Source organism: Zophobas morio, unplaced genomic scaffold (genome assembly GCF_036711695.1).
Source record: "Zophobas morio isolate AGI-343-1 ecotype UQ-CSIRO unplaced genomic scaffold, CSIRO_AGI_Zmor_V1 ptg000024l, whole genome shotgun sequence".
NCBI classification, from domain to species: Eukaryota; Metazoa; Arthropoda; class Insecta; order Coleoptera; family Tenebrionidae; genus Zophobas; species Zophobas morio.
This window is the reverse complement of record NW_026972129.1, coordinates 9,797,499-9,810,961: the sequence shown is the minus strand read 5'-3', so window position 1 is coordinate 9,810,961 and position 13,463 is coordinate 9,797,499. Positions and strand designations below refer to the sequence as shown.

Genomic DNA, 13,463 nt, shown 5'->3' with positions numbered 1-13,463 from the left:
GTGGTAAAGATGTTGGCTGTACGCCCAAACCTCTGTCTCTTACTAACATGCAGTAATCCTCGGTCTGTTCGTGTTTACGACTATTCAGTAGATAGGTCCATTGTTTTCGCGTGAAAACGTTTATTGACTGCCAAATTTATAATCAAATGATGAAAAACACTGTTTACAACAACAGCCTCCTTTATTGTTTTAATTAATAGGTCGATTCTGTAACAATCAGTTAACATTATGTTATTTTAAATTTCTGTTATTAAAATTGCTATGTTATCAGGACGTTAACATAAAACAAGAAATGTCGTATTCTGTAAACCGTTATGTTAGTACCTAAATAACAGATGTCATTTGTCCGAAAATGTTATTTTTCGAAGTAATGACACCATTTTCATCATCTGTCACTATCAAACAAATACACCACGAAAATGTGGTTTTTCATAAAATTTTTGCTTAGTAGATATTATCGCTTCTGCTGTCGTTGGGAACTAGATCCAGACAGGCATTAAAATTTCACTAATTAGGCGACAAATTTAAGTCATGACCCTGCTAACCGATGGTTGACTCATGGCAACAGAAGAAGACATTCCTACGCAGTGTTGGTATGGAACCATGGCCTAAGAAGTTCAATGTGGCTAAAATTTTTAAGTATCCCGGAATACCACTGAGACGTAGATTTCCCAAATGAAGTTCCAACCTCTCCAGTAAGAAACGGGTCATATTTTTGCTAAAATGAAAGGACTTTCTAAATTCCGTCTCTGTTAAATTTTCAAAGGAATTTTGATTGCGAAGCTCCCTCAGCCGAATTCTCATTCTGTTCATCTAATACATGTATTGTTATATTTTTAGTAATACTATGATATGAAAGACCTACCGTTGAATTTCGTCTTCTAATAATAAGTAACCGAAGACTGGTAGAAAATCATCCACTTCTGTCATTTTACTTCTTTTGCCACCTCAGTCAAATTTGTGATATTATTAATTAATAAACCTTAAAATAACCGCATTATGTTAATAACATTGACTCAAATGTCTCTGTTATTTTACAGAGTATTTTAATAACATAATGTTATTAACATAACAGAAAGAAGCTTAGCGAATTGCAATTTATGTTAAATATGTTATTACGTAGCAACAACAGAATGTTAGCTGTGTTTACATAGTGATAACAGAATGTTATTAACATAACAAGTTACAGGGGGCCTGTTGCACAATACTTACAAGTCTAATAATATTAGTCTTGTGAATTGTAATTTGTGTATATTTATTGCATAAATTACAAATTACAAACTAATATTATTAGACTTATAAGTATTGTGCAACAGACCCCAGAATCGATATATAAGATGATATCGTACTTGGTCTGTTTCTGTTATTTTGTTAAATTAAATTTAATTATGCGTTTTTATGTCTTCTTTTTTTGCTAATTTGTACAACATGTGTCAATACTGAATGGTTCTTTAATAAAATAACGATCACTAGTTGAATTAATAATTTTTAAAGTGATTTTGCGAAAATTTTCAGGGTGGCCGGTTTTTTTTGCCGGTCAGTGTACAATAATATAGGATTACTTTCGGTAGTCTGTACCCACTTACATTTACTGCGGTCATTTCCGTTGCATGTTAATAACTTAGTTTTACCCGCTTCAAGATGGATCAAGACTAATATTTTTACGATCTGGTTTATCCAAAGGCGTAAAAGTATGAGTTGGTATGTAGGTTGTACTTTAGCGAAAAGAATATGATATAAGTAAATTATTCATTCTTTCGTATGTAAGCGTCTCATAAAAAGCGTGAATGTCCAAAAAAACGAGAGAGAGAAAACTTCCGTGGTTTTGTCATCGATTAAAGATAATCCGAACATAATTTATACTGACAAAAAAAATTTCTCCAAAGCATACAGCGAGATAATTTCCAAAACTAATTAATATTTTATATATTTTTTGCAGTAGATTTATTAAAAAACACATTCTTTGTTTTTTTCATTTTTAAATACAATCTTAATGAAAGTACTACTTTTTTTCACGTAATCGTAATGAGTTGAAAACAGTGCATCATTTGTAAAAATATATATGCATATTTCAGCCTTTTTGGGTATATTATATGTATATATGCGCACATTTCAGAAAAATTTTGTGCATATGTCCAGACTGTGTCACTCGCTTTTTTTTAATAAATAGTCGTAAATATTTAATCTGAAATTAAATTTTTCAAACCTTGCTCGCATTTTTCTATCTATATATCATATAACACGGGAAACGAACACTCCTTCATAAACCAAATCATTCTGCGATACTAGTTTATTTTATACCTTTAGTTCGTGTTTTTCTTTTTATCCTGTTCATTTTAGATAATGCAGGACATGTGAAATCGAAAATTGATGCTTCTGACATGGCAACACAAAAAAAAAAAATTTTAACAAACATACATAGATTATATTTATTATTTTTGTCTAGGTTGCAAGAAGTACATACAAACGAAAGATTAAAAATCTTAAAAAAACAAATTTCTTAATTGTTTTAAATCACTGTTTTAAATCTTGCACGTTACACGAATTCAATAGTGAATTAGTTGTTCATAAAGATTTTTGATATCATTCGTCATATAATTACTAATTGTAATATTAAATAATTTTGTTTTTGTACGTACATAATGAACTCCGCTTTTTATAACTGAACATTAAGAGATTAACTTATTAATGCATATGGTGTATGCTGAGAGTTAGAAAATGCCCCCATCTTAACACGAAAAACTACAATTTAATGATAGAATATGCCCCCATAGAAACTGTGGCAAGAAATACTCTGCCAGGTGAACTCAGCAGGATGCACAATCGCCAACCCGTAACTGCGTATTGTCCAGAAACAGAAAATCCCGAAGCTACTTACCACCAATGGCAACGACCACTCGATGGTACTCTAGCAGACTATTATTCTAATGTCGCACCATAAAATTGTGTGTTTTGTTATAATTCATATATTATCCAAAAATAAATTTTCTTACCTTCATGTACTGATCTTTTAGAACCGTTATTATTGCTTGGCATGTTGTAGGAATTATCTGTGATAAGGCTTGGGGTGATATAATTACTGAAAATTTAATGTCTTCAAAAGTTCTTCCTGTTGATAAAAATCGAAGAGTAGCAGTCAATCTTTCATGGGGCGTAATTGCCACCCTCATCACTGTGTCCTTCTTTATAATTAATGGTGCAACTTGACATAGCAATTCCTCATAAGTACCAGTATCCATTCTAAGGTAGTTCATCCAGTCACGGGGTTCCAGTCGCAGTTCTTCTGATAAATTTGTGTGTGAATATTTATTCCTTTTTTGTAACCAATCTTTTGTCCATCGTGACCGTTTTTTGAGTTTGTCTTCACTATTAATGCAACAGCTGTAGCAAGTAGTATGTCATCAGATGCCATCGCTTTGTGCTACCGCGGCCGTGCTTACTTTACAAGTTGTTTTCTGTAAGTCGCCAAAGAAGTCGGTGCGTGTAGAGACGCAACGAACCAACAGACTTTTCTCTCAACTTTGTTTGTCAAGCCAAATCGGCCGACTGGCATGCGTGTGTGTAGCAGGCTTAAGATAGGGATAAGTTTAGTTTGGATTTATAAACCGAACTTCGGCTAAACTCGGTGAAGTTGCGGAAATTGCCTGTTTGCTCGACAAATGTCATTTTTTGACATCCATTTCGAATTGTTTAATGTTTAAAAAATGGAAAAAAACGGCTTATACTTTTAAAGAAAAAGCCATTTTAACCAACATAATAAAGGAAAAAGGATCCGTTATAGAATGTAAGAAAACGGACGCGGTGAGTCTTGAGAAAAAGTCTAAAGTTTGGGAGGAAATATGTGCATATTACAACGCACAGCCTGAGGTAGGCTGTAAACACACCACGAAACAGCTGAAGAAGTGTTGGGCAAATTTGAAGCAAGCGTAAGATTATTTTCGTTCTATTACTGAATAATATATCTGAAAAATTTATTGCTATTATTGTTAGTAAACGAAAAATAATCACTGAAGAAAAATATGATATTCTAAAAACTGGAGGTGGAACGCGAAGCGCCAAAGAGCATGATACCATTATGGACCTAGTAGAAGAGGCAGCTCCACATCTAGACATTCAGTTGGGATGTCAGTATGATTCTACGGCCAGATACGAGAATCACAATAATTTAGGTAGATAAATTTCCACATTTAATTTTCTTTTTTAAAAAAATTATGTTTACGAACGAATCATAGCAGACCCAACCACGGATTTGGCAACTGGATCAAGCTTGGGTGACACCCAAGAAACCGTACTGGAGCCTCCAAAAAAGACAGCAAGAACAGTAGTAGATCAAAACTTGGAAAAAACACTTCGCGTGCAAAAATTACAAGAATCAATCGAGCAGCAACGGGAGTTGCATGAACTCCGTATGCAGGCTGCAAAAGAGGAACTGGAAGCCATTCGCAAAATCGATGAAATTAAACTAGCAACAGCAATGGCTGAACTTAAGGCGGCCAAGAAGGCTTTAGATTCGTAATTTTTTATTTTTGTTAATTTGTTAATTTAAAAATGTTGTCGAATAAAATATCTTCTAAATTCTAAACCTAAGAAATGATTTTGTCTTACGACAATATCTTCTTGAGGTTCGGGTGGAATATCTTCATCGAACGGAATATCATCATTTAAAAATATTCCAATATTATGCAACACAGCAGTCGCACATATAATAATTTGTGAGGTTTCTAGCTTGTTTCTTAACGTTCTAGAAAGACAAGGAAATCGTCTTTTCCATTTTCCAAAACATCTTTCTACGACATTTCTTGTCGTTTTATGAGACTGATTATATCGCCTTTCTTGGTTATTTTCTATGTTAAGAAGGGGTGTCAATAAATATGGACGACAAGCATAAGCGCTATCACCCAAAAGCAGACCAAGCACTTGGCGTTGTTCAAATTCAATTCTAGCAGAACTGCGGTTAAAAATAACACTGTCATGTGTCGATCCAGGATGACGCACAACAATATTTAAAATTTCTAACTTTGGTCCTGCTATAACCTTCAATAGAAATCCCAATAAAAATATAATGTTGGCAATACCACAATGTTGGGTACCTGCACGTTCAAACAAAATTGACCTTTTCTGTTTCTAAAAACTTCGGCATTATTCCCCCCTGGATTTTTTATTGGTATATGAGTACCATCGACACATCCAGCTACAGAAGGAAATCCTCTAATATTATGAAAAGCCATTATATTTGCTCTTTGACCGTTAGGTGTATTCGGAAAGTGGATAAATTCTTGCAAATGTTCTGCGATCGCTATAGATACTCTTTTAATTGTTGACGAAGTGGTGGCTTGACTAATTCCTCGCAAATCACCATCCACCATCTAGCAGACATTAAAATATAAAACACAAAAAATTTCAATAAATTTCTACCAACCTGAAAATTTCCAGTAGCATAGAATCGCAAAGTTAGAAGCAGTTGTAAAACGGGAGGTACTGATAAACCTCTATTATTTATTTTTTCTAACGAATGCCTGATCAATGGCAACAACGTGTTACGCACAACAAGTTTACTGAAACGAAAACGCATTTGAAACTGTTCCTCGTAGTAATACTCAAAAGGATCTTGTCCGTCGCGGATGTAACGTTTAGGTACACGAACAGGGATAGCATTGTCATTGTCGTTGTCTTGATATTCTTCGAAAAAATCATCAAATAGGTTCATGGTGGAACTGGTGGAATATTATAAAAATGATTTTTTCAAATCTATCAAATGTCAGTTGCGACAAACTACAAATTGAGTTGCAAAATGGAATTTCAATTGTGCCTATCTTTGATAAGTCGAACTTGAGCACAGGTCGGACCTGACTTGGGCTTGAGCCTGTCTTGAGTTCTAAGATCGGTTTATAAATCTCAAACTGTCAACTTGAGACAGACTTGAGTCTGAGTTGCGACTATAAATACCGCCCTAAGTTACTTCCATATAATATTATTTCTATGGTAAGTACAGACCATCTGGGGTTGAGGGTATGATGCTTTGCTGCGGACGCAAATAGAAAAACAAAGTCATGAAAATTCCTTCTCAATTGTGGTCGTTGGAAAGATGAACCGCGACCGGCGACAAGTTTGTGAAGACTTAATTCGTTGGATTTTATAAAGACGTTGTTGTAATCGACCCTGGGATATCACCTCTATCACTCATCCCCTACTATATAAAACGAAACAAAGAAAAATATTCATTTTATTATTTAAGTATTAAATTTATTTCATCTAATGAAATAATAAGGCTCTTCTATATTTACCGCACCAGATGTTTGGGGCGAGCAGTCCGGATTGTCCCATGAATTGTTTTCGGTATTTATGGTTATTGCACTTCCATTTGCCGGTGAAGCTTTGTAAAATTCCGAAATCGTTCACTTGGTTTTCAAGGTTCAACCTCTGAAAGTTCTGCAAGCTCTCTCGTGTTTTCGTTACTCGCTGTATTTGTAGTGCAGTTTTGTGAAAATTTCTGTACTTCAGTGTCGTCGCTATTTACACACGGTAAGTTGATATTTAATAACTAAGGGGGAGATTCTGGAAACTCCGATAATTTGCAAATCGCTATCGAAACTGAAAATACAATGCAACAACAATACATGTTGCTATGGTTTTGAATTTGCAGATCCTTGCAAGGCCTTATCGAGTTTCGAGAATCTCCCCCTTAATAATCCTAATTTTTGTTGTTGTTTTTTTTTTTAATTTCAAGGCCAAAAATTGAAGTTCAAGAAATGTCTAAAACAAATTTAAAACCATTTAGTACTTTATCAACACACAGAAATACCGTAGATTACATTATAAAAATTTTATGAAAGAGAATAATGTGTTACAAACAATTTATAAAAAAGACAACGATAATCCCAGTAAACACGAAACATTTATGAAACATTACGAAACATCCCAAACGCGTATAATTTGAAACGTTCCAGTGTAACATTTCATAAACAAACGTGCAACCTAAATAGAAACGTTTCAGGCACATTTTTGCTGAAACGTTTCTCAAACGTTCCTCTTGAGACGCATTTAAAACATTCTTCAGAGCGCTTGCGCACTGCAATTTTGACAGAGGAGTATTTTGTTATTGCGCATCGTGCTAGAACGACGGATTCCCGCGAAACGTTCGTGTTTTGTGAAAAAATAAGTACCATAAAGGTTCTTGAATCGGTATTAGTTTATCGTATTAACGTATAATAACCTACTGTATATTAAAGGTACTATTTTTATTAGTACATCATATGTATATGTGATTTGCGTAGTTGTAGCGTCAACATATATGTCGGAACAACATGTCGCAAGAGGAAAAAGAATTACTTGAAGAAAGGCATGTAAGTAGCTTATTCTCTAATCGAACAAATAAACTTGTGGTCAGTAAACGGCATCTCCGAAGATTAGTACGTAACAATATTTGCAAGCCATACACCCACGGATCCACAAAGAGTACAAGTACTGATTTAAAATTAAGCAGCCAAATTTGCAGTGTAAAACACCAAAATAGATTCAACGTGCAATTGTGTAATCATCTTGATCCCGCAAAAAATATTCCATCGGCAAATTGTTACAGTATTGCTGTTGCCTCATCCGTTGATGACACGTATTGTGAACGTCGGCGATTTTCGCCGCCGCAGAAATCAACACAAGAAATAAATAGCTTCACATCTGACTTTACTCTTAATAATGAATTGCCATTTCTTGACACTCATGAAAATCCAGCTCATGAACGCCCGAATAATACTTTCGTGAATGATATTCGTAATTGGATACTTCAATACCGAACATTGCTCTCTCAACAAGCTATTAATGATTTGCTACAAATTTTAAGACAAGGTGGTTACAATTTACCCAAAAACGCTAGAACTCTATTGCAAACGCCCAGATCATGTAATATTATTGATGTACTTGAAGGACATTATTATCACTTCGGGGTTGCGCGTGGAATTTTAAATAATTTAACTGATGTCCAGACAGTAAAAGAGAACGATATTTTAAAACTCAGTTTAAACATAGATGGGTTGCCACTGACTAAAAGTTCTACTAGTCAATTTTGGCCCATATTATTAGCAATAGAGTCAAGATTATCGCCTCCATTTATTTGTGGAATATATCACGGTATGAAAAAACCAAGCGATGTTAGTCAGTTCTTAAATGAATTTGTCCAAGAATTCAAATTTTTAGAGCTAAATGGTTTAGAGGTTGGCAAAACAAAAATTTTTCCTAGGATTTCTAAGATTATCTGCGATGCTCCTGCCAAGGCATTCATTTTAGGTGTCAAGGGTCACACAGGCTACCATGGTTGTACGAAATGTATTGATCAAGGCGAGTACATAAATGGCAGAGTAACTTTTCAGAGTTTGGTTTCTCCGTTGCGCACAGATGATTCCTTCAAAAACAAAGAAGATGATGATTTTCATTTGTATAATAGTCCACTTGAAAATTTAAACGTAGGGCTTGTTAGTAACGTATGTTTGGACTACATGCATCTTGTGTGCTTAGGTGTGATGAAACGGCTAGTACTTTTTTGGGTGAAAGGTAAAAAAGATGTTAGAATTCCTGACTCGAAAATGGCCATTTTATCTAAAAACATCTTGAAGCTTAAAAAAGTTATACCTATAGAATTTGCAAGAACTCCTAGAAGTCTTCTCAAAGTCGATCGTTTTAAAGCAACAGAATTTAGACAACTGTTGCTGTATACAGGACCAATAATATTAAAGGATGTTTTACCCCGAGACAAATTTTTACATTTCATGTCGTTACACACGGCTATTCGTTTTCTGTGTTCACCTGAATTGTATCTTAAATATAACAACTCAGCTTGTGATTTATTACGTTATTTTGTAAAAAATTTTGGTGCATTATATGGGAAGGAATTTGTTTCTTATAATGTACACAATTTAATACATTTGCCAAATGACTGCTTGCTTCATGGTAATTTGGATGAATTTAGCGCTTTCAAATATGAGAATTATTTATACAATATTAAAAAAATGGTCAAAACTTCACGTCGACCATTACAACAAATTGTTTGCAGGCTGACCGAAAGACTACAATTAAATGAGAAGACTGGTGTCAGTTATCCCCAACTAGAATATGAAGTAGAAAATCAACTGAATGAAAATATTACATGCTTTAAGAAATTAAAATTGAAAAATTTTCAAATTATAATAAATGACAAAGATAACTTTGTCCTTTTAAGTGATAACAGTATATTTTGTGTCAAGTATATTGCTAAAAATTTCAACAATAACATTTTTTTTTATGGCAAAAAATTATATCCGCTATCATCATTGTACACTGAACCTTGCAATTCTCAAGAATTTTTTAATATAGTAACAACACAAAACCATTTATCTCAAGATTTGTGTAAGATACAGTGTGACGATATTAAACAAAAATGCCTGAAGTATATCATCAATGAAGAAACGTTGGTTTTTATACCACTATTGCATAACGAGAAACAATAAATCACGTTCATCAGGTTCGTACTTGTTAATCTAATTATCTTTTAATTATAAATTTATTTTGTATAAGACGAAACTGGTGTGTATGCAGTAAAAAATTATGAACTAAAATTTGTACTGGTGTCACGAAAAACTAGGGCAGCTATTTATAACATACTGTTGTAATATTTTAGAAAATTTTAAGCAGCATCACTAAGGTTGTAAAGTCTTTGTGCTTTTACGGTTAACCATATATGCTTTTGCTGTTATTTATTAAGTATTTGTAAAAAGTATATTGGCCGAAGTTTATTTAAGGCATAAATAAAATTAATTACATTTTTAATACCAGCTAAAATTTCATAATGCTGATGAAAGAAATAGTTTTTACGCTAACAATTCCTACTTACAGTAGTCTTATCATTATAATTATCGTTTTAGTCTTCGTTTCTTTTTATTTGATTTGCTACTTAGATCAGCCCAGAAGTAAAACTACGATTGTGGGATATTTACTTACAACTAATAATATTTAAACATCATTCGTACAGCAATTGGTGTTTCATCAGAAATGGAAATAATCATTATAGCACTAAAATAGTGCTTGTTCTCTCTCGTTAATTTGTCGTTCCAGTGGACTGTTGTTGAATTCACCAAGGACGACGATTATCGGGAAATATCCTGCATTCCCAACAATTGGGTCTTCAGCAAAAACGACGAAGTATTTTCGTTTTGGCCGAAGAGGAATATACGAAAACATATCAAAAATGCAACTCCCCCAGAAAAGCAATGGGACGTTTGGCCGGCAAGGGTAATGCTTAAAAATAGCGGTATGCATATTTTTTCGCGTTGTTACGTACTGTTTTTAACATTTTAATTATAGTATCATATAAGGAAGCTATTTCCTTTGAGAAAAAAAATGAAAAGGTAACTGAGTCAGAGGGAGAAGAAGTTCGTTCCAAGAAACGCAAACGAAAGGCAATTTGTCTTAAGGATTTTATAACTGATGTACTAGAAGAAGAGGAAGATGATCAAATTCCACCTCCGCCAAAAATTATTAAAGGTAAAATAGTACATAAAGTTTGAGTATGTCGCTTTAATTTTTATATTGTGTGGAAAAAACCGTTTGTGTTTCAGCACCACCTTCGCCAGCTACGACAGTGCCTTCACGATCCCTAAATGATATTTGTATGTTAAAAACGAAGTGTGTTGTGTAATTTTTTATGTTTCATGATTTTAGTATCTGCCAAATCCTATGGTGACATTGCCACTACTTCTGGTGATACTTGTACGATAGATGACTAATAGAGTACGGTGCCAATCAATAAATTTCGGACACTAATGTCATTTCATTGTCATGAGTCTAATTTAACTACATGCAAATTTTGACGTGACAGTAAATTTGAAGTCCGAAATTTATTCGCCGGCCTTGTACATCTAATCGTTCATTTATATATTTGTTGTTCTGTTTTAGTATCAGTAAGAAGCTTGGAACGTAATAATAATGATTCACCTGCGACCTGTACGTAGATTACAATATCAAAACGTCGTACTTTAAGTTTTTAATTTTGTAGTATCGTTAGGTTCAGAAGTTAATACTTCTCCACAAGACTCCTTAATCATTACTGAACCATGTAATGTTGATGGTAAGTTTAAATAAAATTGAAACTGAAAATTACACATAGCTATTATATTTGTAGATCAAATTGTAGACAAACTAAATGAAATTATAAGAAAAACCACTCGGGTAGAAATTATGGTGAAAAGATTATTACAAAAAATTAGTAATGATCCTACACATACCCCATTACATAATACTGACAGTATTAGTAATACATGTATACAACCTTTTACAAAGTACCGGCTGTTATGTGAATACGAAGAAAGATTAAAATCTGGCGAGGACGCCAGAAAAGAACTGGTAAATATGCAATATCTAATGTGTTCATACGTATATATTTAAAATTTAAATCAAATAATTAGGACAACATTTTCCGCTTATGTGGAGGCAACTCCACTAAAGAAAATATAAAAAGGGGTTTGCGCCGCATATTTGATGATAAATTGGCTCGTAAATGCTCTTGGCTGGGTAGAAAAAATAATTTTCAAGTGTCTAACTTGATCATTATGGATGTACTAAAAAGTAATAATATGTATGTGTTTATTATTTTTATTGATTTAAAGTACATTTTAGATGCAGTTCGAAAAAATTTTCCGTTATTAACCGACAAAATATTTGAATTAACTGTTTCTACATGGCTGAGACAAGCAAATCTTCGCTTCACCAGAAAACTTGAGAAATAGTTGTATGTATAACTTTAACTTCCTGTCAGTATTTTTTTATATTTTTTGTATTTTGTTTTATTTTAACTGTGCACTTTGTAAGTTACTTTTGTTTAAAATTACCATATCATATATGTAATAAATACATATTCCAAAAAATTGAGTAGTATTATTCAGTGTTTATTTTATTTATTAAAAGAATTTTTTATTTAGTTATTTATGTATGTTTGTGGATTTAATGAATTCTACTAAAAGATATTAAAAAATAATATTTTGTTGAGGTCGTGATAAAAGAAGCCCGTATTTCGAACCCCAAACCAAATTTCAGTAGGTAAGTATATATGATAATATAATCCACATACACATATGTATATATGTCTAGTATTAAATTATAGCATAGCTATTAAAAATATACAGGTATTAATTTCTTGGTGAAACATTCTTGATACCTAAAAAGATGTTTTATACAAGATGTTTCAAAGCTGTTTTAAAAACGTTTCACATGAAATGTTTCAAAGAGGTTTCACATGAAACGTTTCAAATGAAACATAATAAGGGTAGGACATTTTTGGTTGCCGGGATGTTCCAGAAATGTGTCCAGGCTCTGTGAGAAACGTTTCATGTTTCTGAATGATTGTTTTTGACACATTTCAGACACATAAAAAGGTTTACTGGGATATTACTTTTGAAAACGCGGAGAGTGTTATAGATTCAGTGTTGATCAGTAACAGCTTCAATAACTCTAACAATAAAGAGTCTACTATTGGCAATTGTAACATTCTTGATAGCAATATTACTGCCACCCATATCAATGCAAATAATCACGATAATATGACTTTTAAAAATGTGGAAAGTGTTGCAGGTTCAGTGTTAAATAGTCACAGCACCTGTGACATTAATAATACTCGTAACAACGCAGTAAACTTTTCCTTTATAGAAAAACTTCGTAATTGGAAATTAAAGTTCAATATATCTCAGTCACCCTTAAATAGTTTGTTAAGCATATTAAAATCAATTAATGCTTTAGAACATTTACCTACAGACGCAAGATCATTCATGAAAACTTCAAGAAGCGTACGATACCAAAACTTAATAAAAAAAAGTAGATTCGGGTAAATTTGCTATATTTGGCTTTGCGAAGGGTCTTAGTAATTCATTGTCCGTATATTACGATAAACCTCCAACAAGTATCAAAGTAAACTTAAATATTGATGGTCTCCCTCTTGCAAAAAGTTCGGATAGTCAGTTTTAGCCTATATTAGGAGCAATTGTTTGCGATTTTTACACTAAACCATTTATAATAGGTATTTTTCATGGTTTTAGTAAACCTAAAAGTAGTCATGAGCTCCTTCAGGATTTTGTAAATGAAGTACTGTAAAACGGAATTTTTTTTCAAGGAAAAAATATACACGTTTCGATAAATGCTGTCATTTGCGACGCACCCGCAAAAGCTTTTGTTACAGAAACTGTACCTCATATGTCGTATTATGGTTGTTCTAAGTGCATACAAAAAGCAGTAAGAATAAACTATCGCATGACATTTCCCGAATTAAATGCACCATTACGTACTGACGACGATTTTAAAATGAAAACATTTCAAGAACACCATAAAAATACATCTCTTTTGGAAAATTTAAATTTAGGAATGGTTTCTCAAATACCTATAGATTATATGCATTTAATTTGTTTAGGAGTTACAAAAAGGCTTATTCGCTTCTGGATTTCCACGCCACC

General features: G+C 33.1%; 2 protein-coding genes across 7 annotated transcripts; both read left to right on the top strand.

The window, feature by feature from the left end:
- The first annotated feature begins 3,671 nt into the window (after window positions 1-3,671).
- LOC135135467 (myb/SANT-like DNA-binding domain-containing protein 3) lies at window positions 3,672-4,553 on the top strand. 2 transcript variants are annotated; one of them, XM_064064526.1, is made up of 3 exons: window positions 3,672-3,926; window positions 3,991-4,169; window positions 4,236-4,553. In XM_064064526.1, exons 1-3 carry the CDS (start codon window positions 3,694-3,696, stop codon window positions 4,514-4,516), a joined length of 693 nt encoding a protein of 230 aa, XP_063920596.1. In that variant the 5' UTR covers window positions 3,672-3,693; the 3' UTR covers window positions 4,517-4,553. The 2 variants fall into 2 exon arrangements, with proteins under 2 accessions (XP_063920596.1, XP_063920595.1); XM_064064525.1 differs by having other exon boundaries at window positions 4,233-4,553.
- Window positions 4,554-6,950: 2,397 nt separating this feature from the next.
- On the top strand, window positions 6,951-11,795 carry LOC135135036 (uncharacterized). Of its 5 annotated transcripts, none has more exons than XM_064063978.1 (11): window positions 6,952-7,229; window positions 7,275-7,343; window positions 10,081-10,276; window positions 10,330-10,509; window positions 10,584-10,634; window positions 10,687-10,734; window positions 10,921-10,968; window positions 11,021-11,092; window positions 11,147-11,367; window positions 11,430-11,589; window positions 11,647-11,794. In XM_064063978.1, the coding sequence occupies exons 2-11, from the start codon at window positions 7,305-7,307 to the stop codon at window positions 11,748-11,750; spliced, it is 1,119 nt and encodes a 372-aa protein (XP_063920048.1). In that variant the 5' UTR covers window positions 6,952-7,229; window positions 7,275-7,304; the 3' UTR covers window positions 11,751-11,794. The 5 variants fall into 5 exon arrangements, with proteins under 5 accessions (XP_063920046.1, XP_063920045.1, XP_063920048.1 ...); XM_064063977.1 differs by having other exon boundaries at window positions 6,953-7,229; window positions 11,641-11,794; XM_064063979.1 differs by having other exon boundaries at window positions 6,953-7,229; window positions 11,631-11,738.
- Window positions 11,796-13,463: the final 1,668 nt, after the last annotated feature.